The sequence below is a fragment of the Chelonoidis abingdonii genome, chromosome 16 (assembly GCF_003597395.2).
Source record: "Chelonoidis abingdonii isolate Lonesome George chromosome 16, CheloAbing_2.0, whole genome shotgun sequence".
Classification (NCBI taxonomy): domain Eukaryota; kingdom Metazoa; phylum Chordata; order Testudines; family Testudinidae; genus Chelonoidis; species Chelonoidis abingdonii.
Genome location: NC_133784.1, coordinates 16,458,467 through 16,482,692, shown reverse-complemented (window position 1 = coordinate 16,482,692; position 24,226 = coordinate 16,458,467). Strand labels below are relative to the sequence as shown.

Genomic DNA, 24,226 nt, shown 5'->3' with positions numbered 1-24,226 from the left:
GTGACCCAGATCACTCTGTATCAGGGGCCTGTACTCTTCATTATTTACCACTCTCCCAACTTTTGTGTCATCTGCAAACTTGGTCAGTAATGATTTTACGTTTTCTTCAAAGTTATAAATAAAAATGTTAAATAGAGAAGGGCCAAGAACCAATCTCTGCAGGACTCAGCTAGAAAAACACCTGTTTCTTGATTATTCTCCACTTACAATTAGATTTTGAGACACATCAGTTTGGCAGCTTTTAATCCATTTAATATGTGCCATATTAATTTTATATATTTTTAGGTTTTTTATCAAAATATCATATGGTACCAACTCAGTGCCTTACAGAAGTCTAAGGATATTACATCAACACTATTACCTTAAACTTAAAATTACCAAAAAATATTTCAAATTAGTTTGAGAGGATCTCTTTTCCATAAACCCATGCTGAACAGCATTGATTATATTACCCTCTTTTAATTCTTTATTAATCAAATCCCATACCAGCTGCTCCATTATTGGGCCTGGGATCAATGTGAGACTTACTGGCCTGTAAAAGCAGAAGAGAATCCTGTGGCACTTTATAGACTAACAGACGTTTTACTGGCCTGGGTCATCTCATTGGCTCTTTTCAAACATTGGCACAATATTAGCTTTCTTCCAGTGTTCCAGTGTTCTTATTGAAAATCAACATTAATGAGGTATATTGGGATGCAGCTGAACAAGGGCAGAGTTAAGGTTGAATGGACAACTTTAGCTCTGCATTTCTTGGTTTTCAGAAGTTTAAGTTTTGCTCAGCTCACCATTCTGCAGGGGGACTACGTGCCAAGCAGCCATAACTCTGCATTAATGTATTTTGCCATTGAATGTAGATATTTATTCTGGTGGGTCTTATGCCAGGCCTTGTTCCCATCTTATTTAGTTGTTTAGATGCTAAACAGATTATAAACACTGCCAACTTTCAGTTGGGTAAAGTTGTTAAGACCTTTTAGCAGTACTCAGGACTCAGACCTGCTCTGGATGAGTTGCAGTGGTTCAGTGCACCTAAGTGACTACCCCACTGCTGTTGCATAACAAATAGTTTGTCCAATCCTGCTGGCCTCTTGAGTTTTCAGGCTATTCAGGAGATAAGCACCCCAACCAGAGCACAAACAGCTGCCCATCAGTCTTTAATGGGTTCTTGTTTTTTTTCTCTCCAGGCAGACATTTCCAGTTTTCTTCCAAGTGATGATGGCTCAGCTGGAGAATTCAGTGAGAAGCATTTCTGCTGGGAAACCATCGGACTCAAGTGAGGTACGCCAGAAAATGCATCTGAGATCTCCAACAGGGATTTACAAAACCCAAGCCAGGAAACTGCAGGAAAATGCTAGAGTAGTAGCAGCTTAATAATAATCTGCTGGCAGGCAGCCAAAACGCTGACATCCAAAATAACCTTTTGAGTATGGCAGTCTACCAAACTGCCCATAGAAAGCTGGCACCCTGGCCAAATTCCCCATTAATCCAGCAACAAAGAATGTAGGCCATACTTACAGGGTAGGGGACTATATACTGGGAAGCAGTGACTCTGAAAAGAATGTAGGGGTTGTGGTGGATAAGCAGTTGAACATGAGGTCCACTGTGAGCTAATGTAATCCTAGGATGCAGAAATAGGGGAATTGTGAGTAGGAGTAGAGAGGTTATTTTACCTTTCTTTTTGGTATTGGTGCAAACCATTGCTGGAATACAGCATCCAGTTCTGTTACCCACAGTTCAATAATATTGTTGATAAATTGGAGAGGATTCAGAGAAGAGTCACAAGATGATTAAAGGGTTAGAAAACCTGCTTTATAGTGGTAGACTCAAGGAGCTCAATATATTTAGCATAACAAAGAGAAGGCTAAGGGGTAACTGCATTACAATCCATGAGTACGTACATGGGGAAACAAATATTTAATAATGGGCTCTGCAATCATTCAGAGAAAGATATAACACAATTCAATGGCTGGAAGCTGAAACTAGACAAATTCAGACTTGAAATAAAGCATAAATTTTTAAGTGAGAGTAATGAACCATGGAACTTATGTAATCATTTTTAAATCTAGATTGACTGTTTTTCTGAAATATCTGCTCTACAAATTATTTTGGGGCAGTTCTCTGGCCTGTATTATACAGGAGGTCAGACTGGATAATCACAGTGTCCCTTCTGGCCTCGGAATCTTTGAAAACATGTATTGCCAGAAAACAGGACTAAACTTAGTAAAATTAAGTGGAATAGGTAGATCCTGCACCCACCTAGGAGTAAGAAAGAATTATTGAATAGGGAGCATCAGTTCTGATCAACCACCGGTAGGTGGATTGTACATGATTAATTCCCAGTGATTTTATGGGCAGATGTCAAGGTCTCTTTCCCACTTTGAACTTTAGCGTCCAGAAAGTGGGGACCTGCCTGTACCCTTCTAAGCTTAATTCCTAGCTTAGATCTTATAACGCTGCCACCAACCAGAGATTTCAGTGTCTGGTACACTCCTTGTCCCCCCAAAACCTTCCCTGGGGAGACCAAGACCCAAACCCCTTGGGTCTTAAAACAAGGAGAAATAAACCATTCCCCTACCTTTCCCCTCCCTGGGTTACCCTGAGAGATTACTGTGATTCAAACTCCTTGAATCTTAAAACAGAGAGAAATTCACCTTCTCTTCTTCTCCTTTCCCCCCACCAATCCCTGGTGAGTTCAGACCCAGTCCCCTTGGGTCTTACACAAGGACAAAATCAATCAGGTTCTTAAACAGAAAAGCTTTTAATTAAAGAAAGAAAAAAGTAAAAATTATCTCTGTAAAATCAAGATGGAAAATGGTTACAGGTCTCAGCTTACATATGATCAGAGGACTCCCTCCCCCCTAGCTAAGTATAAGTTACAGCAAACAGAGGTAAAATATCCTTCCAGCAAAATACACATTTGCAAATCAAGAAAACAAATATAAAGACTAATTCACCTTCTATCTAGTACTTACTAGTTAGAACATGATAGACTGTTAAGAAAGATTGGAGAAACCTGGTTGCATGTCTGGCTCCTCTTAATCCCAAGAGAGAACAAAAAACAACCCAAAAAGCACAAACAAAGACTTCCCTCCACCAAGATTTGAAAGTATCTTGTCCCCCGATTGGTCCTCTGTCAGGTGTCAGCCAGGTTCACTGAGCTTGTTAACCCTTTACAGGTAAAAGAGACATGAACTCTTAACTATCTGTTTATGACATGATCAAGCACCGGTAGGTGGATTGTACATGATTAATTCCCAGTGATTTTATGGGCAGAGCTTGCTTCTTTCCAGACATTGTTTTCTGTGTTTTCATGAGCAACAAACTTATCTAGCAGTTCTAGCAAATGGCGTGAGGGAGGGTTGTGTTTTGTGTCTGAATGACCACGTGGCTGAATGTGTGACTGTGGACTCTGCTCGTGAGCAGGAAAGTGATTTCTCTCCAGCTGTTTCCAGGGTGAATGGAAAGATACATTTATCATATGGAGAGAGTATAAATCTGGCAGGTAGGAAAGGTGGAATTGCTACTGAATGATTTTGACTTTCACAGGTAAATGTTTGTGGAGTCTTTTAAGATGTAGGATCTCAAACACTGTTTCTTTCCCCTTTCCCCTTTGCACAACAGTGATGCCTTAGGCTCTGGCAGGATCTGGGCTCTTTACCGTCTCTCTGCAGGCACAGTGGGTATTGTAGTAGCACCCAGTAATATGAAGGGAAATGCACTGGCTGTGTGGATAATGGATTACTGTGTTGTCACTCCCGTTGTCACTCCCCAGGTACAGCTAGAGAAGCTGCTGCACTGGAACATGGCTGTGCGGGATTTCCATATTCTTGTTAACTTGGTCAAGGTAAGCACATTCATCTTTCCTTCCTTTCACCTTCCTAGCAGTGTCCCACCCATCCATGCCTGAGCATGCAGGGAAAACAATGTGACTTACACTATGTTGGAGAAGTGGTCTGTGATCATGTAATCAGAGCAAACTGCAATGTGTACTTATGGGGTGGCACATTCAACCTTCACTTTGGCATGTGCTCACTCTTGTAGCCTTAGCATTCTAGTAGCATAGTTTTTTGTTTGGACAAATAATACAGACAAAGGCAAGAGGAAGCAGAGAGGCCCTGGAGGACAGGAACACAGGAATTATCCAACTGTATCAGACTCTTTGTCCAGTCAGTGCAGTCTCCTATCTCGAACAGAGGCCAGTGCCAGCTGCTTCAGAGGCTGATTCAGAAACCTGCAGTAGGCAATTCTAGGATAACCTGACCCCAGGGACACTTCCTGCTAATTGTCACAGTTCAGGAGAATTGCACCTGTATTCCTCCTCCGTGGTCCAGCAAGGGCAATCATTTTTAGGCTCCTGGCTTCTCAACTGTCACCTTTCTTGGGCTGAGCCCCACATCTCTCTCCATCCTGACTGGGGCTTTTCAGGCTACGCAGATCTCTGCCTACACTTTGAATTTCTCAGCAAACCAGACTGCCTAAACTGGACAGATCTGCACTTTGCTTTCTCCTCAGAGGCTATAAACAGTGTAATTGCCCGCAGTTATAAGTTACTACCCAGTTCTTTCTAAACAAGCAAATTTATTCTTAAAGTGAAGGCATTAGAGAGAAAACAAAAGCCTTCCAATCCTGTGACACTTTCTTAGAGTGTCCACTGTGAAGATCACTGTGCTACCCCTCTATTTCAGCAAGAGAGAGACTTGCTGATGTGCCAGTTCACCACCCAGATAATTCCTTAGGACTTTGCCAGCTCTCACTTTGCCTTATACTAACACTTAGTGTACCCCAGTCCCCAAACTCCTGAGAAGCATCCCTCTGTAGTATCCAACCCCAGTCACTGGACACTCACAGTAATTACCAGGTAAGTTGTCCCCAAACAGACAGTGAACACATAGCTAGAAGGTTACAATTCAGGATCAGGTCCTTTACAGCAACAGAGCACTGTAATCAATCTATGCTGAAAACAAATATAAATTTATTAACAAAACAGATTCAAATAAGTATTAAGAATAATGGAAACAGAAATGGTTATAAATAAAATAAGAGAATGACATGCTTTCTGGAGACTAAAACTTATCAAGTTACAACCTTGACTAAAGCATTTTATCACCCACAAAGTCTTTCTACAGAGCTTGCTGGTTCTTCTTCGAGTGCTTGCTCATATCCATTCCAAGTAGGTGTGCGCGCGCCGCGTGCACGTTCGTCGGAAGAATTTTCCCCTAGCAACACCCGGTGGGTCAGCAGGCGCCCCCTGGCGTGGTGCCGTTGCAGCACCGCATATATACCCCTGCTGACCCGCCCGCTCCTCAGTTCCTTCTTACCGCCCGTGTCGGTCGTTGGAACAGTGGAGTGCGGCTTAGCTGACCTCCCCTTCCCTAGCTCTTCACCCGTTTTTTGTCTTTCTAAGTTCATAGTTCTAGTTTGTAGACTGTTAGTTGTTAGTAGTTATTAGTAGTTGTTAGTATAGTTACTGTATATAGATAGAGGGCTGAGGTTCAATCCTCCTCACCCTCCTGGGGCCCGGGCTCATGCCTGGCTCTCCCGGTTTCAAACAGTGCTCGGCCTGTCGCCACGGCCGATGCCTACGGGAGACCCCATGATCGCTGCCTGAAGTGCCTGGGGGAATCCCACCTTACGGACAAGTGCCGTATTTGTAAGTCCTTCAAACCACGGACTAAAAAGGAGCGGGACTCTCGTTGAAGCAGCTCCTGATGGAGGCGGCCCTGACCCCTGCAGCTTCGGCACCGAGTGCGCCGCAGTCCGCACGGCCAGAAGTGCTCCATCGGCACCGGAGACAGCCGTACCGCCAAAACACCTCGGCACCACAGTCTCTGGCGCAGAAGTCAACCGGCACCGCTCCCTGTCCCAAAGGCAAAGAAGCCTAAGGCTCCTGCGGCTGCATCTTCGGCACCGCAGTCTGAGCATGGAAGACCGAGCCGTCTGGCACCGCCAGCTGCCGCGGCACGGTGATTCCCGCACCGTCGACTCCGGCCAGGCAAGAGCCGTCGAGTCCGGTGCAAGACAGCTCCCGGCGCATGCCTTGGTTGAGCTCGCTGTTCCCACCACGCCGGAGACTTTCGCAACGGCGAGGGAACTGATTGCGCTCACAGAGCCTACTCTGCCTCAACCCCCGGCACCGCCGGTGCGGGTCCTTTCTTCGGCGGGAAAGCCGGCGATGATCAGGCCAACGTCCACCGAGGCGACGGACAGGCACCGTTCATGGTCGAGGTCCCGCACCGCTCCCGCTCGTACCGCCGATCAGCATCCAGACGCCGCTCGCAGTCCTGGTACCGATCCCCTCTCGGCGCTGGTCGTACTCGCGGCACCGGTCCAGGTCGCGTTCTCCGGACCGGTACTCATCAAGGCGGTCTGGCTCCTGGCACCGTTCCCGGGGGAGTCGATCCCACCGTCGTTACTCTCGGTCCCGGTCGACCTCCCCTGGCACCGCGTGCTGGTCGAAGGTCCCGGTCCGATTCTCAGCACCGATATGACTCCCGGTACCGCTCTCCGGCACGGCGTGACGTCCGGTACCCACCGCACGGACTATCCGCTCCCGCCCTGGCCGTCGAGACACCCTCGGGTTCGTCCCGCCAGACAGCGCTCTGTATGGGGATTTGGACCCCCACGCCCTGCCCTCCCTGAATCCCAGGGATTGGAACAACCATGCAGTGGTCCTTCTGGATGCCTGGGCCTACCACCGCAAGCCCAGGGCGATCCCACGACAACGTCACGGTCAGCGGGCTTCAGTCCGTCGGGTACCAGAGGCCACCATCAGTCGTCCTCCCCAGCAGATGACGAGTTTCAGCTGTAACCAGGACCCTGAGGGCGCAGCAGAAGCTGACCCCCCTCTGGAACAGGAGTCACAGCATGAGCCAGTGGTCCGGGTCTCTCGTCCTCCTCCTCGCCGGATGAGGCGTAGCGGGTACATCAACCTGGGTCCGCCCCCCATCGACCTTCGAGCCCACCAGGACTTGCTCCGCCGTGTCGCGCTGAGCATCAACCTCCAGGTGGAGGTCCCGAGGTGGAGGACCCGGTCGTGGACATTCTATCTTCCGATGCCCCGACGCGTGTAGCCCTGCCGTTTATCCGCTCCATCCAGGCTAAAGCGGACTCGATCTGGCAATCTCTCGGCGTCCATCCCCCAACGGCCAGAGGCATGGAGAGGAAGTATATGGTACCATCTAAAGGGTACGAATACTTTACACCATCCTCCTCCTGCTCTCTGGTCGTAGCAGTCTGTGAACGAGAGGAGCGCCATGGCCAGCAAGCCCCGCCCCAAAATCGCGGGAGGCTAAGCGTATGGATCTACTGGGGACGCAAGGTATACTCTGCAGGGCGTCTACAGTTGCGCGTCGCTAATCAGCAGGCGCTTCTCAGTAGATACAACTTTAATACCTGGCAATCCATGGGCAAATTCACAGAACTGGTCCCGCTGGACTCCCGCCCAGAGTTCCAGAGCCTGCTCGAGGAGGGGAAAAGATCTCCCGGACCTCCCTACAGGCCTCCCTCGATGCTGCGGATTCGGCGGCCTAGGACTGTGCATCAGGAGTCACAATGCGGAGATATCTTGGTTGCAGGTTTCCGGCCTACCTCCCGAACTGCAACACACAATTCAAGACCTTCCATTTGAAGGCCAGGTCTTTTCTCTGAAAAACACGACCCTAGGCTCCAAAGCCTCAAGGGACAACCGTGTATTATAATGCGTTCCCTCGGGATGCACACTCCGCAGACCCAACGGCGGTCTTTTCGGGCCCAACCTCAACGCCCTACCCCCACACGCCTCGACAGGACTTTAATAGAAGACGTGGCCGGTGTGAACCAGAGACGCAGTCTGGTTCTCAAGGGGGCAGAATAATGGTTCCGCCAAACCACCGCCGGGACCAAAGCAAAACTTTTGAAGGTGCGGTCGAGAGCAGAGCACCAGTCCTTCCCCGGACTCCTACACAGTTTTCCAACCGTCTTTCTTCCTTCCTCCCGGCGTGGAACCCGACTAACTTCCGATCGTTGGGTCTTACGCACGGTGGAGTTTGGTTACCATCTCCAGTTTATTTTCACCCCCTCCCTCCACCCCCTCCCCGTCCCTCTTCAGGGACCCCTCTCACGAGCATCTCCCTCTGGCAGGAGATCCGCACGCTTCTCGAAATCGGAGCCATAGAGGAGGTACCTCAAGAACTCAGGGGCAGGGGTTTTACTCCCGTTATTTTTAATCCCAAGTCGAAAGGAGGCCTTCGACCCATCCTAGACCTCCGCGGGCTCAACGCCTTCTTAAAGAAGTTGAAGTTCCGCATGGTTTCCTTGGGACTATTATCCCGTCCCTGGATCGGGAGACTGGTTCGCTGCTCTCGACATGAAGGACGCGTACTTTCATGTCTCGATTTTACCCCCACACAGACGCTACCTGCGCTTTATGGTGCAAGATCGTCACTTCCAATCACGGTCCTTCCCTTCGGCCTTTCCACTGCCCCACGTGTTTTCACAAAATGTATGGCAGTGGTGGCCGCTTTCCTCCGTCGTCAGCGCATATGCGTCTTCCCTTACCTGGACGACTGGCTTGTTCGCGGGACCTCCGAGACCCAGGTCGCCGCCACACGTAGCCGTCATCATGGAGCTGTTCGAGTGTTTGGGCCTCATGATCAATTTCGACAAGTCCATCTTCGTTCCCACTCAGAGGATAGAATTCATTGGGGCTGTCCTGGACTCCACGACGCTCGCAACAGCTTCGCTCCCCTGAGCCGGTTCCAGCAATAGTCACGCCATAGAGAGCCTACAAGCATTCCCGACGACCTCGGCCCGGGTCTGTCTCAGCCTTCTCGGTCACATGGCGGCCTGCACTTTTGTCACCAAGCACGCCAAGCTCCGCCTTCGCCCCCTTCAAATCTGGCTAGCCTCCGTTTACCCCCCACGCAGAGACAGCATGGACGTTGTCGTCACAATCCCACGCAGCGTCTTACACTCCCTCCGCTGGTGGCAAAACCCCTCCCTGGTGTGTGCGGGCATGCCATTCCACCCCAGGCAACCGTCCATGTCCCTGACAACGGACGCATCATCTCTGGGCTGGGGGGCTCACATGGGGGCTCGTCGGACACAAGGCCTTTGGTCCGCCCAGGAGCTATCATTGCATATAAACATCGAGAGCTACGGGCAGTCCGCCTCGCCTGTCAGGCCTTTTTCACCACCTGCGAGGCCGTTGTGTTTTAGTGCTCACGGACAATACCACCGCGATGCACTATATAAACAAGCAGGGAGGGACCCGCTCTCTTCCCTTTGTCAGGAGGCGATCAGGTTATGGGAATTCTGTATAGCCCACTCCATGGATCTGGTGGCTTCCTTCCTCCCAGGGGTCCAGAACAACGTTAGCGGACCGCCTCAGCAGGTCATTTCTAGCCCACGAGTGGTCACTTCGACCGGACGTAGCTCATCTCTCTTCCAGAAGTGGGGCTTTCCCCACATCGACCTCTTTCGCCTCCCGCAGCAACGGAAGTGTCCCAGGTTCTGCTCCTTTCGCGGTCTCGCCCCGGGCTCGATCTCGGACTGCCTTCCTCGTCTCTTGGTCGACCCACCTGCTGTATGCCTTCCCACCCTTTCCGTTAGTGCACAGGTCCTGGTGAAGCTTCGCAGGGACAGGCTCGAGTGATTTTGATCGCCCAGCGTGGCCTCGCCAACACTGGTACACCACGTTGCTGGACCTCTCAGTAGCCAGCCCCGTTCCCCTGCCTCTCCATCAGGACCTGATATCCCAGGACCACGGCAGGTACTTCTCCATCCGACCTGCAATCCCTCCACCTGACGGCGTGGTTCCTGATTGGTGAGTCGCTCGGAGCTGCACTGCTCCACCCCAGTGCAGCGAGTCCTCCTGGGTAGCAGGAAACCATCCACTAGAGCTACCTACATGCCAAGTGGAAGAGGTTCTCCTGCTGGTGTCAGGCGCACCATGCGACACCTGCACAGGCTCCCATCCATGTAAAATATTGAATACCTCTGGTACCTCAAGCAGCAGGGTCTCGCACTCTCATCCTTGCGCGTACACCTGGCTGCCATTTCGACGTTCCATCCCGGAGAAGGAGCTTCCTCTGTTTCTCTCACCCGATGGTCTCGAGGTTCCTCAAAGGGCTGGAGCGCCTTTTCCTCAGGTCCGCTGCCCCGCCCCTTCCTGGGACCTCAATTTGGTTCTGTCGAGACTAATGGCCCCTCCGTTCGAGCCCTTGGCAACCTGCTCTCTCCTGTACTTATCGTGGAAAGGTGGCGTTCCTTGTAGCCATTACATCGGCTAGGAGAGTTTCGGAGCTTCGCGCTCTCATGGTGGACCCACCTTACACGATATTCCACAAGGACAACGGTGCAGCTGCGCGCCCGCATCCGGCCTTCCTTCCCAAGGTGGTTTCATCCTTTCACCTCAACCAAGACATATTCCTCCCGGTCTTTTTTTCCTAAACCTCACGCATCCCGTAGAGAGCAGCAATTACACTCGCTGGACGTACGTAGAGCACTAGCATTCTACATTGACCGCACCAGACCTTTCCGTAAGACGCCCCAACTTTTTGTCGCCGTGGCAGACAGGATGAAAGGTCAACCCGTCTCATCTCAGAGAATATCGTCTTGGGTCACGGCGTGCATTCGAGCGTGCCATGATTTAGCTCACGCCTCTCCAGGCCGAGTGACTGCACATTCCACCAGGGCTCAGGCCTCATCGATTGCCTTTCTAGCTCGTGTGCCGATCCATGAGATATGCCGTGCAGCTACGTGGTCTTCGGTGCACACCTTCTCTGCCATTACGCCTTGGTACAACAAATCCAGGGACGACGCAGCTCTGGGCTTGGCTGTTTTGCATTCGGCAGTGCCCAACTCCGACCCCACCGCCTAGGTAAGGCTTGGGGATTCACCTACTTGGAATGGATATGAGCAAGCACTCGAAAGAAGAAAAGACGGTTACTCACCTTTGTAACTGTTGTCTTTCGAGATGTGTTGCTCATATCCATTCCACACCCGCCCTCCTTCCCACTGTCGGAGTAGCCGGCAAGAAGGAACTGAGGAGCGGGCGGGTCGGCAGGGGTATATATGCGTGCCGCAACGGCGCCACGCCAAGGGGGCGCCTGCCGACCCACCGGGGGTTGCTAGGGGAAATTCTTCTGACAACGTGCACGCGGGTGCGTGCAACCACCTACTTGGAATGGATATGAGCAAAACATCTCGAAGGAACAACAGTTACAAAGGTGAGTAACCTGTCTTTTTCAGTCAATCAGGATTCCATTCCTTCATGAATCAACCCGACACTCCTCTGAGGATTTGGTCCGCAGTGACAATGGATAACAGATCTTGTCTTTGCAACCCCCTATGCATAGTGCAGTAGACTTGAAAGGCATCCTGCTAGTTTGTTCTTCAGGGCTTGTGCGCCATCTGAGTCTCATATCACCCCACAACCCAGGATTTCCTGGTGACTTTACATGAAAACTGTAGCTCCCATTGCTCTATTGCACAACAACACGTGACTAAATTCACGGCTGTTGATCTCAATCCACAGTTAACCAAAAAAACAAAAAAAAAGATCAACTAAAAAAAAAAAAAAAAAAGATTAATTGCGATGAATCACACTGTTAAATAATAGAATACCAATTGAAATTTATTAAATATTTTGGATCTTTTTCTACATTTTTATATAGATTGTATTCTGTGTTGTAATTGAAATCAAAGTGTATATTATTTTTAATTACAAGTATTTACGCTGTAAAAATAATAAAATAAATAGTATTTTTCAGTTCACCTCATACAAGTACTATAGTGCAATCTCTTTGTCATGAAAGTGCAATTTACAATTGTAGATTTTTTTTGTTGTTGTTACATCACCTTGATCACACCTTGATTGATTGATCCTTTAGCCCTCATATAAATTGCGCCAATGACAACACGTCTTCCATTCTTCTCGTATCCTGGCCTTCCTTTTCCATATGTGGCCATGTCTTTTCATGATAAAATCTTCCCATCTCTTTGGAGGTCGGCTGAATAGTCGTTAGGGTGACCAGATGTCCCGATTTTATAGGGACAATCCCGATTTTGGGGTCTTTTTCTTATATAGGCTCCTATTACCCCTACCCCAATCCTGATTTTTCACACTTGCTGTCTGGTCACCCTAGTAGTCATTTCAGTTCTCATGGGTGCCACTTGGTGACAGCTGCTGTCCATCGATTGTCAGTGAGCCTCACTATATACTTGGCCTATCGCATTTTACTATGCCTGCACTCAGCAACAATATCCTGCACTCTACTCTGCTGTCTGATCACTTCATTGGGGATGAAGTCATGGATTGAAATTCCCAGAATTCTTTCCATTGCCCTCTCCGTGACAGACAGTTGCTGCTCCTCTGTCTTCATCAGTGCCCATGTTTCGCTGCCGTACAACATTGCTGGCAGTACTGTTGACTTGAAGAGGCTGGCTGGCATGTATTGCCTTGTTGATTTTTCCTTGGAGGACATCCTTGATAGAATTGAATGTACACCAACCTGCTTTCTTTCTTCACGAGAGTTCACCTTCCTGATTGTGGCGCATGTTAATTTCTTGGCCCAAATAGATATATTGCTCAACTTCTTCTATTTGTTCTCCCTTGATTGTTATTTGGGCTTTTGGCAAGCTATCAGACTGCCTAAATTTTTGGAGCGGTTAATTTTCAGTCTGACTTGGCTGCTTTTTGTGTTGAGTTCTCACAGCATTTTCTGTAGTTTGACAGTATTTTCGGCAATCAACACAACATCGTCCGCAAAGCTGACATGGTTTAACTTCTCTCCGTTGATGCTGATTCCACCCTTCCAATTCATCCGCCTCATTACCTTTTTGAGGCAGACTGTGAAGAGTTTTGGTGAAACTGTCTCCTTGTTTCACACACTTCTTAACTGGGATTCGAAGGGGAGTATCAAATGAAGTTATATCTGTAGTGCAGTCTAATTTGCTTCCTTTAATAGTGTGTGTCGTTGCCCTGTTCTGCAAGAGCTTTAAACACTGCATTGATCTCTACACTGTCTAAAGTTTTTTCATAGTCAATGAAGGCAATACATAAAGGGAATTTGTATTCCCTTGAGCGTTCCGATAGCTGGTTTATAGTCCAATAGCTCTCTTGGCTGCTGCTCATCCAAACTCTGAGAGTCAGTTCGTTATTATTTTGGTGAACTGCTTGTAGACATGTGAGAGCTGGCATATTGGACAATAGTTCTTTAGATCTTCACAATTGCCCTTCTTGTACAGCAGAATGGTGTTGGACTCCTCCCAGCCAGATGGTATCTTCTGCATTTCCAAGTAACGGCTAAACCTCTGAGCAAGGGTTTCCCAGAGATCTTGGCCTCCAGCTTTTATCATTTCACTTGTCAATCCATCTTTACCTTGGGGCTTTTCCTTCCTTTATTTGGTGAACTGCATATTGAACTTTGCTGACAGGACTGGTAGTAAATGCTCTTTGTCTGTTGCAGTGTTGGTACTGGGACGCTTATCTGAGAACAGTTCGGTGTACAAATCTTTGCAGACTGCTTCCATCCCTGTTATGTCAATTACTAGTTTTCCTTCCAGTTCTTCAGTGCCATTATTGTCGACCTGCACAGTGTCAATTTCCTTTTGCATTTTTTGAGGCTTCTGTGATCTTCAGCCATCTTTAAGAGCCTTTCATTTTGGTACTTCTCAAGTCCTCCTTTAGTCTTCTTCTTATCAACTTGCAGAGCAGGGAGTACTCAAGTTTGTCACCATCATTTCGCTTCATATTCCTCTGCTTCTCTAGCAAGTTCTGAGTTTCCTCTGAGATTCTTCTCTTCGCGCTTTTCGGTCTTTCTTTCTTGGCTAATTTCATGCGTTGCCTCAGTTTATCAGTGAAGTTTTTATAATCCTCATTGCAGTTATCTGTAAGACTCCAGTCTTCCTTGGAAATGTTCATTTTCAAGATTGCATCATCGAATATTTTTGGCTGCTGTTTCTGGTTTGCCATCTTCTCCATCATTTCATTTAAGTTGAGCTGTGCTCTGAGCAAGTGATGGTCACTACCAGTGTTAAATGATGGTACTACTGAGAAGTCTTGTACAATGCACCGCTTATCGATCAGAATATAGCAAATCTTGCTCTTGTTCTTCAGATTGGGTGCGATCCATGTCCACCGTCTCTTGGCCGCCTTCTTAAACCAGGTGTTATCAATGAACATTTCTTTCGTTTCCGCCAGAGTTGCTAGTTGCTCTTCTCGTAGATTCCATTCACTGAGCTATACCTTCCAATGAACTTTTCATCTTCTTTCCCTCTTCCAGCTTTGGCGTTGAAATCTCCCATAGTGATCGTATATCTGGATTTTTGAGCCACGGTATCCTTGAGCTCCTGATAGAATTCTTCCATATCGTCATCTTCGCTTGTGCTTGTGTGAGCATAGATCTGAATAATCTTGAGGGTGCTGTTCTTGTTCAGTTGGAGGTGCATCATTCCAATGCATGATGACTTGAACTTGCAGGAGATGATTTTTGAAGACCATTTCTTGTTGACGATGAAGCCGATTCCTGCAGCAGTTCTCCAATCTTCTCCTTTTCCCAACATTATGGTACTTTCATGTCTCCACTTCACTTCCATCTCCTTTCTTCGTCGTGTTTCGCAGAGACCAAGGATGTTGCAGGCTGTGCTTGCCTTCTCCTCCATTAGATGGTTGATCGAATCGTCTCTCATCAGTGTCCTGCAGTTATAGGTGCACACTGAGAGGTAAGTCCTTTTTCTGGCTCCTGAGATTCTTAATAGCCTCTCATCGACTGAATTCCCCACCACGGTTGTAGAACAGATCGAGGAGCGCACAAGGAGTTGGGGCCCATTTATTCCTGTTGTTTAATTCATTTCTTCATCCACCTGCTGGCTATGCTGTCAGTGGCATGTTTACCGCCTCAATTTAGCTAGCACCCAATCTCAAGAAGGAGGAGATCTGTCCTTTCCCTGAGTTGGTAGTCTGACACCTTAATAGCATGGTTGAACCTACTTAAGAATACACTCCGCTATCCTCGCTGTCAGACAAGCCAGGATCACTGCTGTGCCACTTTGAGGTGTTGAGGTAGGATTTTGCAGCACTCAAAAAAATCCAATGTAAAACTTCAGAGTCTACAAGTCCATTCAAACCTACTTCTTGTTCAGCCAATGGCTAAGACAAATACATTTGTTTACATTTATAGGCAATAATACTGCCCGCTTCTTATTTACATTGTCACCTGAAAGTGAAGAACAGGGTTCACATGGTCGTACAGCTGTCATTACATACCTACCAGTTATGCTAAACGTTCGTATGCCCTTTTATAGTTCGGCCACCATTCCAGAGGACATACTTCCATGCTGATGATGCTCATTTGAAAAAAAATGATAATTAAATTTGTGACTGAATTCCTTGGGGGGAGAATTGTATGTCCCCTGCTCTGTTTTACTCTCATTCTGCCATGTATTTCATGTCATAGCAGTCTTGGATGATGACCCAGCACGTTATTCATTTTAAGAACACTTTCACAACAGAGTTGACAAAATGCAAAGAAGGTTCCAATGTGAGATTTCTGAAGATAGCTACAGCACTCCTCAAGGTTTAAGAATTTGAAGTGCCTTCCAAAATCTGAGAGGGATGAGGTATGGAGCATGCTTTCACAAGTCTTAAAAGAACAACGCTCCAATGTGGAAACTACAGAACCCAAACTACCAAAAAAGAAAATCAACCTTCTGCTGGTGGCACCTGACTCAGATAATGAAAATGAACATGCGTCGGTCCACACTGCTTTAGATTGTTATCGAGCAGAACCCATCATCAGCATGGACACATGTCCTCTGGAATGGTGGTTGAAGCATGAAGGGACATATGAATCTTTAGCGCATCTGGCACATAAATATCTTGCGATGCCAGCTACAGCAGTGCCATGAGAATGCCCGTTCTCACTTTCAGGTGACATTGTAAACAAGAAGCAGGCAGCATTGTCTCCTGCAAATGTAAACAAACTTGTTTGTCTAAGCAATTGGCTAAGCAAGAAGTAGGACTGAGTGGACTTTCAGGCTCTAAAATTTTGCATTGTTTTATTTTTAATGCGGTTTTTATTGTGCATAATTCTACATTTGTGAGTTCAACTTTCATGATAAAGAGATTGCATTACAGTACTTGTATGAGGTGAATTGAAAAATACTATTTCTTTTGGGTTTTTTTACAGTGCAAATACTTGTAATCAAATGTAAATATAAAGTGAGCACTGTGCACTTTGTATTCTGTGTTGTAATTGAAATCAATATATTTGAAAATGTAGAAAATATCCAAAAATATTGAAATAAATGATATTCTAATATTGTTTAATAGTGCGATTAATCACAATTAATTTTTATGATTGCTTGACAGCCCTACTTCATTTACATATGACAGAGAGATAACTATCTTCTCTTGTGTCTGGAAGAAATCTGTTTTTCCACTTCTTTGATTACAGACTTCAAAGCACAACATCAGTAGACATACATTATGCCAAATATAGTGTTAGTGCATATACTTAGCAATGGTATTATTGACCAGTGTGTCACTGGCTTTCATTTGATACGTCACATGACATTCTTTATAAATAAATACTATGACAACAGTGTGTTATGGGTAGTGAGTTTGTCAGGCTTGCTAGGAGTTGCTGACAGAACAGTGAACTCTTTGCCAGTTGGATTTGAGGGGTTCTTAGAGTCACATCTTTCCAGAAGGGATTGGGGCCCACTGGGACGGACGGTCTTGTCTGTTTGTTAGATCAGAAGGAAGATTCTGAGTCAGTTTAAACTAATGCTATTTATCCAAAAGTCCTTTCCTTGTCTGTGGGTCTCTGGGGAACCCAGTTTGAACCAGGATATGTGAGCGTCTACAGGTGGTCATACCTCTCTGGTGGTGGTACAACCTGAGTGAATTTGCCTTATCGCACACCACTGTTCTTAATTCCTGAAGGACTCTGCTAACTCTCCCCCAAGGAATTACATACAATCTGTGGCCCACAATGACACACAAACTTAATACAGTAAGATCACCCAAAGATAGTGCAGGAAATTGCCATAGCTGTCACACTAAGCTTCTTAGATAGAGGCTGGTGGATGAAACAAGTGGTTTAGTTCCTTCCAAAACTCTTGTTTTTTAGTACTTCCTACTTTAACTCTATTTTTGTTATCCACAGAAATGTTCAATCCTTCTTTAAACTCCGTGAGCTCTTGGCTTGAGTAACATAAGAACTGCTTTATTGGATCATACCAATGGTTCATCTACCTAGTATCCTGTCTTTTAACAGTGGCCAATGCCAGGTGCTTCAGAGAGAATGAATAGAACAGGCAATTTTTGAGTGATCCATCCTCTGTCGTCCACTCCCAACTTCTGACAATCAGAGGCTAGGAACACCCAGAGCATGTGGTTGCATCCCATACTATCTTGGTTAGTAGCCTTTGATGGACCTATCCTGCAGGAACTTATCAAATTCTTTTTGAATCTGTTATAGTTTTGATCTTCACAACATCCTCTGGCAGCAGGTTCCATAGATTGACTGTGCATTGTGCAAGAAGTACTTCCTTTTGTTTATTTTAAACCTACTGCTTATTAATTTTGTTGGGTGACCTTTGATTCTTAGGTTATGTGAAAGAGTAAATAACACTTCCTTATTCGCTTTCCCCACACCATTCATGATTTTACAGACTTCTATCATATCCTCTCTTAGTCAACCCTTTTCCAAGCTGAAAAGTCCCACTCTTTTTAATCTCTCATCATACAGAAGTTATTCTATCCCCCTAATAATTTTTGTTGCCTTCTCTGGACCTTTTCCAATTCTAATATATCTTCTTTGAGATAGGGTGACCAGGACAGTGCACAGTATTCAAGATGTGGGCGTACCATGTGGGGGTACCATGGATATATAGTAGAATTATAATATTTTCTTTCTTACTATCTGTCCTTTCCTGATGGTTCCTAACATTCTGTTAGGTTTTTTGCTTGCCACTGCACATTGAGCGTATGTTTTCAAAGAACTATTCAATGACTCCACTGAGCAGTGACGGCTAATTTAGATCCAATCATTTTGTATGTTAGAGCTAAATGTCAGTCAAAAGTATTACAGATGTAACAGGTCGTGTCGGAGAGAGGGCTTTGGATTCTTCGACTAGGGGAAGTTGTTCCAAGGGAAAGGATTGCTAGGGAGAGATGGGATCCACCTAACAAAGAGAGGGAAGAGCATCTTCGCAGACAGACTTGCTAACCTAGTGAGGAGAGCTTTAAACTAGGTTCGCCAGGGAATGGAAATCTAAGCCCTGAGATACATGGGGAAGTGGGATACCAAGAGGAAACACAAGGAGGATGGTGCAACCGGGGAGCCATCCTGATTCATACTGAGAAAGTAAGGCAATTGGCTGGTTATCTTCAGTGCCTGTACACGAACACAAGAAGCCTGGAAAACAAACCGGAAGAACTGGAAGTCCTGGCACATACAAGAAACTATAATGTGATTGGAATAAAAGAGACTTGGTGGGATAACTCACATGACTGGGACACTGTGATGGATGGCTATAAACTGTTCAGGAAGGACAAGCGAGGGAGAAAAGATGGAGGAGTTGCACTGTATGTAAGAGAGCAGTATGATTACTTAGAGCTCCAGTATGAAACTGGAGAAATGCCTGTTGAGAGTCTTTGGGTTAAGTTTTGAGGCGAGAACAACAAAGGTGATGTTGTGGTGGGCGACTGCTTTAGACCACCAGACCAGGAGGATGAGGTAGACGAGGCTTTCTTTGGACAACTAACGGACGTTTCCAGATCACAGACCCTGATTCTCATGGGGGACCTCAATCACCCTGACATCTGCTGGGAGAGCAATACAGCTGTGCACAGACAATCCAGGAAGTTTTTGGAGAGTGTTGGGGACAACTTCCTGGTGCAAATGCTGGAGGAACCAACTAGGGGCCATGCTCCTCTTGATCTGCTGCTCACAAACAGAGAAGAATTGTTAGGGGAAGTAGAAGTGGGTGGCAACCTGGGCAGCAGTGACCATGAGATGGTTGAGTTCAAGATCCTGACAAAAGGAAGAAAGGAGAGCAGGCAGAATATGGACCCTGGACTTCAGAAAAGCAGACTTTGACTCCCTCAGGGAACTGATGGGCAGGATCCCTGGGAGGCTAATATGAGGGGGAAAGGAGTCCAGGAGAGCTGGCTGTATTTTAAAGAAGCCTTATTGAGGGCTGCAGGAACAAACCATCCCGATGTGCAGAAAGAATAGCAAATATGGCAGGCAACCAGCTTGGCTTAACAGTGAAATCTTCAGTGAGCTTAAAACACAAAAGGGAAGCTTACAAGAAGTGGAAACTTGGATAGATGACTAGGAGGAGTATAAAAATATTGCTCAAGCATGCAGGAGTATAATCAGGAAGGCCAAAGCACAATTGGAGTTGCAGCTAGCAAGGATGTGAGGGTAACAAGAAGGGGTTCTACAGGTATGTTAGCAACAAGAAGGGTGGTCAGGGAAAGTTCAGATCCTTACTGAACGGGGGAGACAACCTAGTGACAGATGATGTGGAAAAAGCTGAAGTACTCAATTATTTTTTTGCCTTGGTCTTCACAGACACAGTCAGCTCCCAGAATGCTGCACTGGGCAACACAGTATGGGGAGGAGGTGAGCAGCCCTCGGTGGTGAAAGGACAGGTTAAGGACTATTTAGAAAAGCTGGACATGCACATGTCCATGGGGCCAGATCTAATGCATCTGAGGGTGCTGAGGGAGTTGGCTGATGTGATTGTAGAGCCATTGGCCATTATCTTTGAAAACTCATGTGGGTCAGGGGAGGTCCCAGACAATTGGAAAAAAGCAAACGATGCCCATATTTAAAAAAGGGAAGAAGGAGAATCCGGGGAACTCACTTCAGTCCCTGGAAAAATCATGGAGCAGGTCCTCAAGGAATCCATTTTGAAGCACTTGTAGGAGAGGAAGGTGATCAGGAACAATCAACATGGATTCACCAAGGGCAAGTCATGTCTGACCAACCCTGATTGCCTTCTATGATGAGATAACTGGCTCTGTGGATATGGGGAAAGTGGTGGACGTGATATATCTTGATTTTAGCAAAGCTTTTGATACGGTCTCCCACAGTATTCTTGCCAGCAAGTTAAAAAAGCATGGATTGGATGTGTTGGACTATAAGGTGGATAGAAAGCTGGCTAGATCATCAGGCTCAATGGGTAGTGATCAACCACTCAATTTCCAGTTGGCAGCTGGTATCCAGCGAAATGCCTCAGGGGTCTGTCCTGGGGCCAGTTCTGTTCAACCTCTTAATTCATGATCTGGATGATGGGATGCATTGCACCCTCAGCAAGTTCATGGATCATACTAAGCTTGGGGGAGAGGTAGGTACCCTGGAGGGTAGACAAATTGGAGGATTGAGCTGAAAGAAATCTGATGAGGTTCAACAATGTTGTGGAAAATTAGACCACACAGTTGTTTTTAGATCAGACACCTCGAGGCACCTTTATTCAATACAAGCATGCATGCAGGGAGAGACAGCATAGCCCCACGCAAGTGACAAACTGCTCTCCCCTTTACAAATTTTACCAAGCTTATAAAGGTTAAAACTGCAAAACACAGTGTGCTCAGTACATACTATCATTGCCTTATTTGGAATATATTATTAATTAAAAGCAAGCTGATCAATTCCTTTTCCCTTTTATGAGGTGGGGGGTTCGGTTTTCCCTGACAACAAGGACAAGTGCAGAATCCTGCAATTAGGACAGGAGAATCTCATGAACTGCTACAGGCTGGGGGCTGACTGGCTAAGCAACAGTTTCTGCAGAAAAGGACCGTAGGATTACAGTGGACGAGAAGCTGGATATGCGTCAACAGTGTGCCCTTGTTGCCAAGAAGGCTAACAGCATATTGTGCTGCATTATTAGGAGCATTGCCAGGAAATCTAGGGAAGTGATTATTCACCTCTGTTTGGCACTGGTGAGGCCACATCTGGAGTACTGCGTCCAGTTTTGGGCCCCTCAGTACAGAAAGGATGTGGACAAATTGGAGGGAGTACAGTGGAGGGCAACAAAAATGATTAAGGGGCTGAGGCACATGACTTATGAGAAGAGGCTGAGGAAACTGGGCTTATTTAGTCTGCAGAAAAGAAGAGTGAGGGGGGATTTGATAGCAGCCTTCAACTACCTGAAGGCGGGTTCCAAGGAGGATGGAGCCAGGCTGTTCTCAGTGGTGGCAGATGATAGAACAAGGAGCAATGGTCTCAATTGCAGTCGGGGAGGTTTAGGTTGGATATTAGGAAAAACTATTTCATTAGGAGGGTGGTGAAGCACTGGAATGGGTGGTGGAATCGGCATTCTTAGAGGTTTCTAAAGCCTGGCTTGACAAAGCTCTGTCTGGGATGATTTAGTTGGGGATGATTTAGACGCTTTGAGCAGAGGGTTGGACTAGATCAAGGGTTCTCAAACTGGGGGTGGGGATCCCCCAGGGCATCGTGAGGTTATTACGTGGGGGGTCACAAGCTGTCAGCCTTCACACCAAACCCCGCTTTGCCTCCAGCATTAATAATGGTGTTAAATATATTTTAAAGTGTTTTTAATTTATAAGAGGTGGTCCGCACTCAGAGACTTGCTCTGTGAAAGGGGTCACCAGTACAGAAGTTTGAGAATCACTGGACTAGATTAGGGTTGGAAGATACTTCAGGAGCTAATCTTTTATGATTCCATGTATAGTTGGAATTATGTTTTCCAAAGTGCATTGCTTTGCATTTATCAACATTGAATTTCATCTGCCTTTTTGTTTCCCAGTCACCTAGGTTTTTGGAGATTCCTTTGTAACTCTTCACAGTCTGCTTTGGACTTAACTATCTTGAGCAATTTTGTATTGTCTTCAAATTTTGCCACGTCACTATTTACCCTTTTGCCAGATCATTTATGAATATGTTGAACACCACGGGCCCCAGTACAGATCTTTGGGGGCCAAGATTATTTACTACTTTCCATTCTGAAAACTGATAATTTAATCCTATCCTTTGTTTCCTGTCTTTTAACCAGTTACTGATCCATGAGACACCTTCTGTCTTATCCCATGACTACTTACTTTTCTTAAGAGATTTTGGTGGGAGACCTTGTCAAAGGATTTCTGAAAGTCCAAGTACAACTGTATCCACTGGATCACCCTTGTCCACTTCTTTGTTGACCCCTCCCCCCCGCACAAGTGTTCTGATAGATTGGTGAGGCATGATTTCCCTTTACAAAAGCTGTGTTGACTCTTCCTCAACAAATTGTGTTAATCTATGTCTCATAATTCTTTTCTTTACTATATTTTCTACGAATTTGCCTGGTACTTAAATTAGTCTTATGGGCCTGTAATTGCCAGGATCACCTCTGGAGCCTTTTCAAAAAACTGGTGTCTCATTAGCTACCCTTCAGTCATCTGGTACAGAAGCTGATTTAAGTGATAGGTTACATAGCACACTTATTAGTTCTGCAGTTCCTCAGATTTGTCACCTAAAAAAGAATAGCTCTGGTGTGGGAACCTCCCTCTCATCCTCTGCAGTAAAGACTGATGCAAAGAATTCATGTAGCTTTACTGCAATGGCCTTATCTTCCTTGAGTGCTCCTTTACCACCTCGATCGCCTCACTGACTGTTTGGCCGGCTTCCTGCTTCTGATGTACTTAACAGATGTCATGTGATTCATGGTGTCTAGAAACTTTACCTCTGTATCCTGTCCTGAGGTGACATGTACTCAGTCAATATACCTTTTTAGTCTCTCTGCATATGAGAATTCTTTCCATACTGCACAATCATTCTTGTTGCCTATCTGTGAACCCCATTCTGCTATCACTGTTCTGAGATGGGGTGACCAGAACTAGCATCCTAAAGGAGGATATACCATTGGTTTATAGAATTGTGGTGTTATATTTTCTGTGTGAGTGTTCGCTCACTTTGTAGTGTGAGCTGAGTGCATTGCACACCCCAGGGCCTCCTTGCTTTCCTCCATTCCCCTCCACAAGCTCCAGTGTGCCAACCTCCTATCCCATCCCTTCTATTACAGACATTACCTGCAACTCCTCCTAATTTCCTTCCTGCCAAGAGTTCTGTGCATCCCATATTTCCCACTCATCCCATGCCAGAGGTTTGTTGCTCCCCATTCCCTTCTCCAACAGTCCCCCATTCTTCCTCATGCCAGATGCCCTATGTGCACACGCATTCCCCCATTCCCTCCATGTCCTCCATTTCCTCCTTGCCCGCCCATGGCAGGCACTCTGTGTTTCCCCCATTACCGCATACCAGGGTTCCCCAGTCTCCCTCTCTGCCAGAGATTGTCTGCTCCTATTCCGTTTCCTCCATATGAGGATCCCCCATGCCAGAGGCTGTGTGTGCACGCTCCCAGTCCCTCATGTCCCCTTCCTCACCAATATTGTTACTTGCCTGGGAGATAAAATTGTCAGTGTATCAACATGTTGAACTGTATTGGGAGGGTGAGTAAAGGTATTGGTGTTAGTGAGTACCATCAACTAGTTGTGTGATGGAGAATTGAAGCTGTGGCTGTACTAAACAGATGCCAGGGGTGTGATGTGTTCCTCCATTTTTCCGTTTATAGTTTTCCCCCAAATCAGTACGGTTCTGGTCATTCACTCCTAAAACGTTCCCTGGAATTTTGAGCCTATGCATCATTCAGAAGTTGTTGTGTTATAGACAGACAGACACAGAAATGCTATTGAGCTTACAACCTTTGCAAGCTTACCAGTCATTCTCTGGCCCATTCCTTATGCATCCCAACATTTTGTTTGATTTTTGATTGCAGCTGCACATTGAGCAGAATGGATGCAGTTAATTTAGAATCCTGCAAGGTATATGAGTAGTTTAAAATTATTCCTTCCAAAGTGCATTTCTTTGCACTTGTCGATACTGAATTTTGTATGTTGTTCTGTTGCCCAGTACCCTAGCTGGGTTAGGTCTCTCAGGACTGGAGAGAACTGTGAGGAACTGCAGACTTGCCTAAATAATTTTGTCATCTGCCAGCGTCACCACCTCTCTACTCCCCTCCCTTTGTAGATTATTAAACATCCTTCTTAGCACCGTACCTTGGGACTCCTGATGTTAACCTTTTCGCCATGATGAAAACTGACCACTGAAACTCTTCATTTCCTAGCCAGTTTCTGATCCTTGGACAGCACTTTTCATCCAATGACGATTTAGTTTATTTAGGTTCGGTTACAATATCATTCTCTCTTCCTCTTTTCTGCCACACTGATGTACCC

The 24,226-nt window shown here is 46.3% G+C and overlaps 1 protein-coding gene across 1 annotated transcript in view; it reads left to right on the top strand.

Annotated features, from left to right (window-relative positions):
* The window catches only part of FANCD2 (FA complementation group D2), a 154,420-nt gene that overhangs the window by 114,513 nt on the left and 15,681 nt on the right, over positions 1–24,226 (top strand). Inside the window, 2 exon segments of the mRNA XM_075073058.1 lie at positions 1,182–1,275; positions 3,770–3,841. Of these exon segments, the coding sequence (XP_074929159.1) occupies positions 1,182–1,275; positions 3,770–3,841 (166 nt within the window).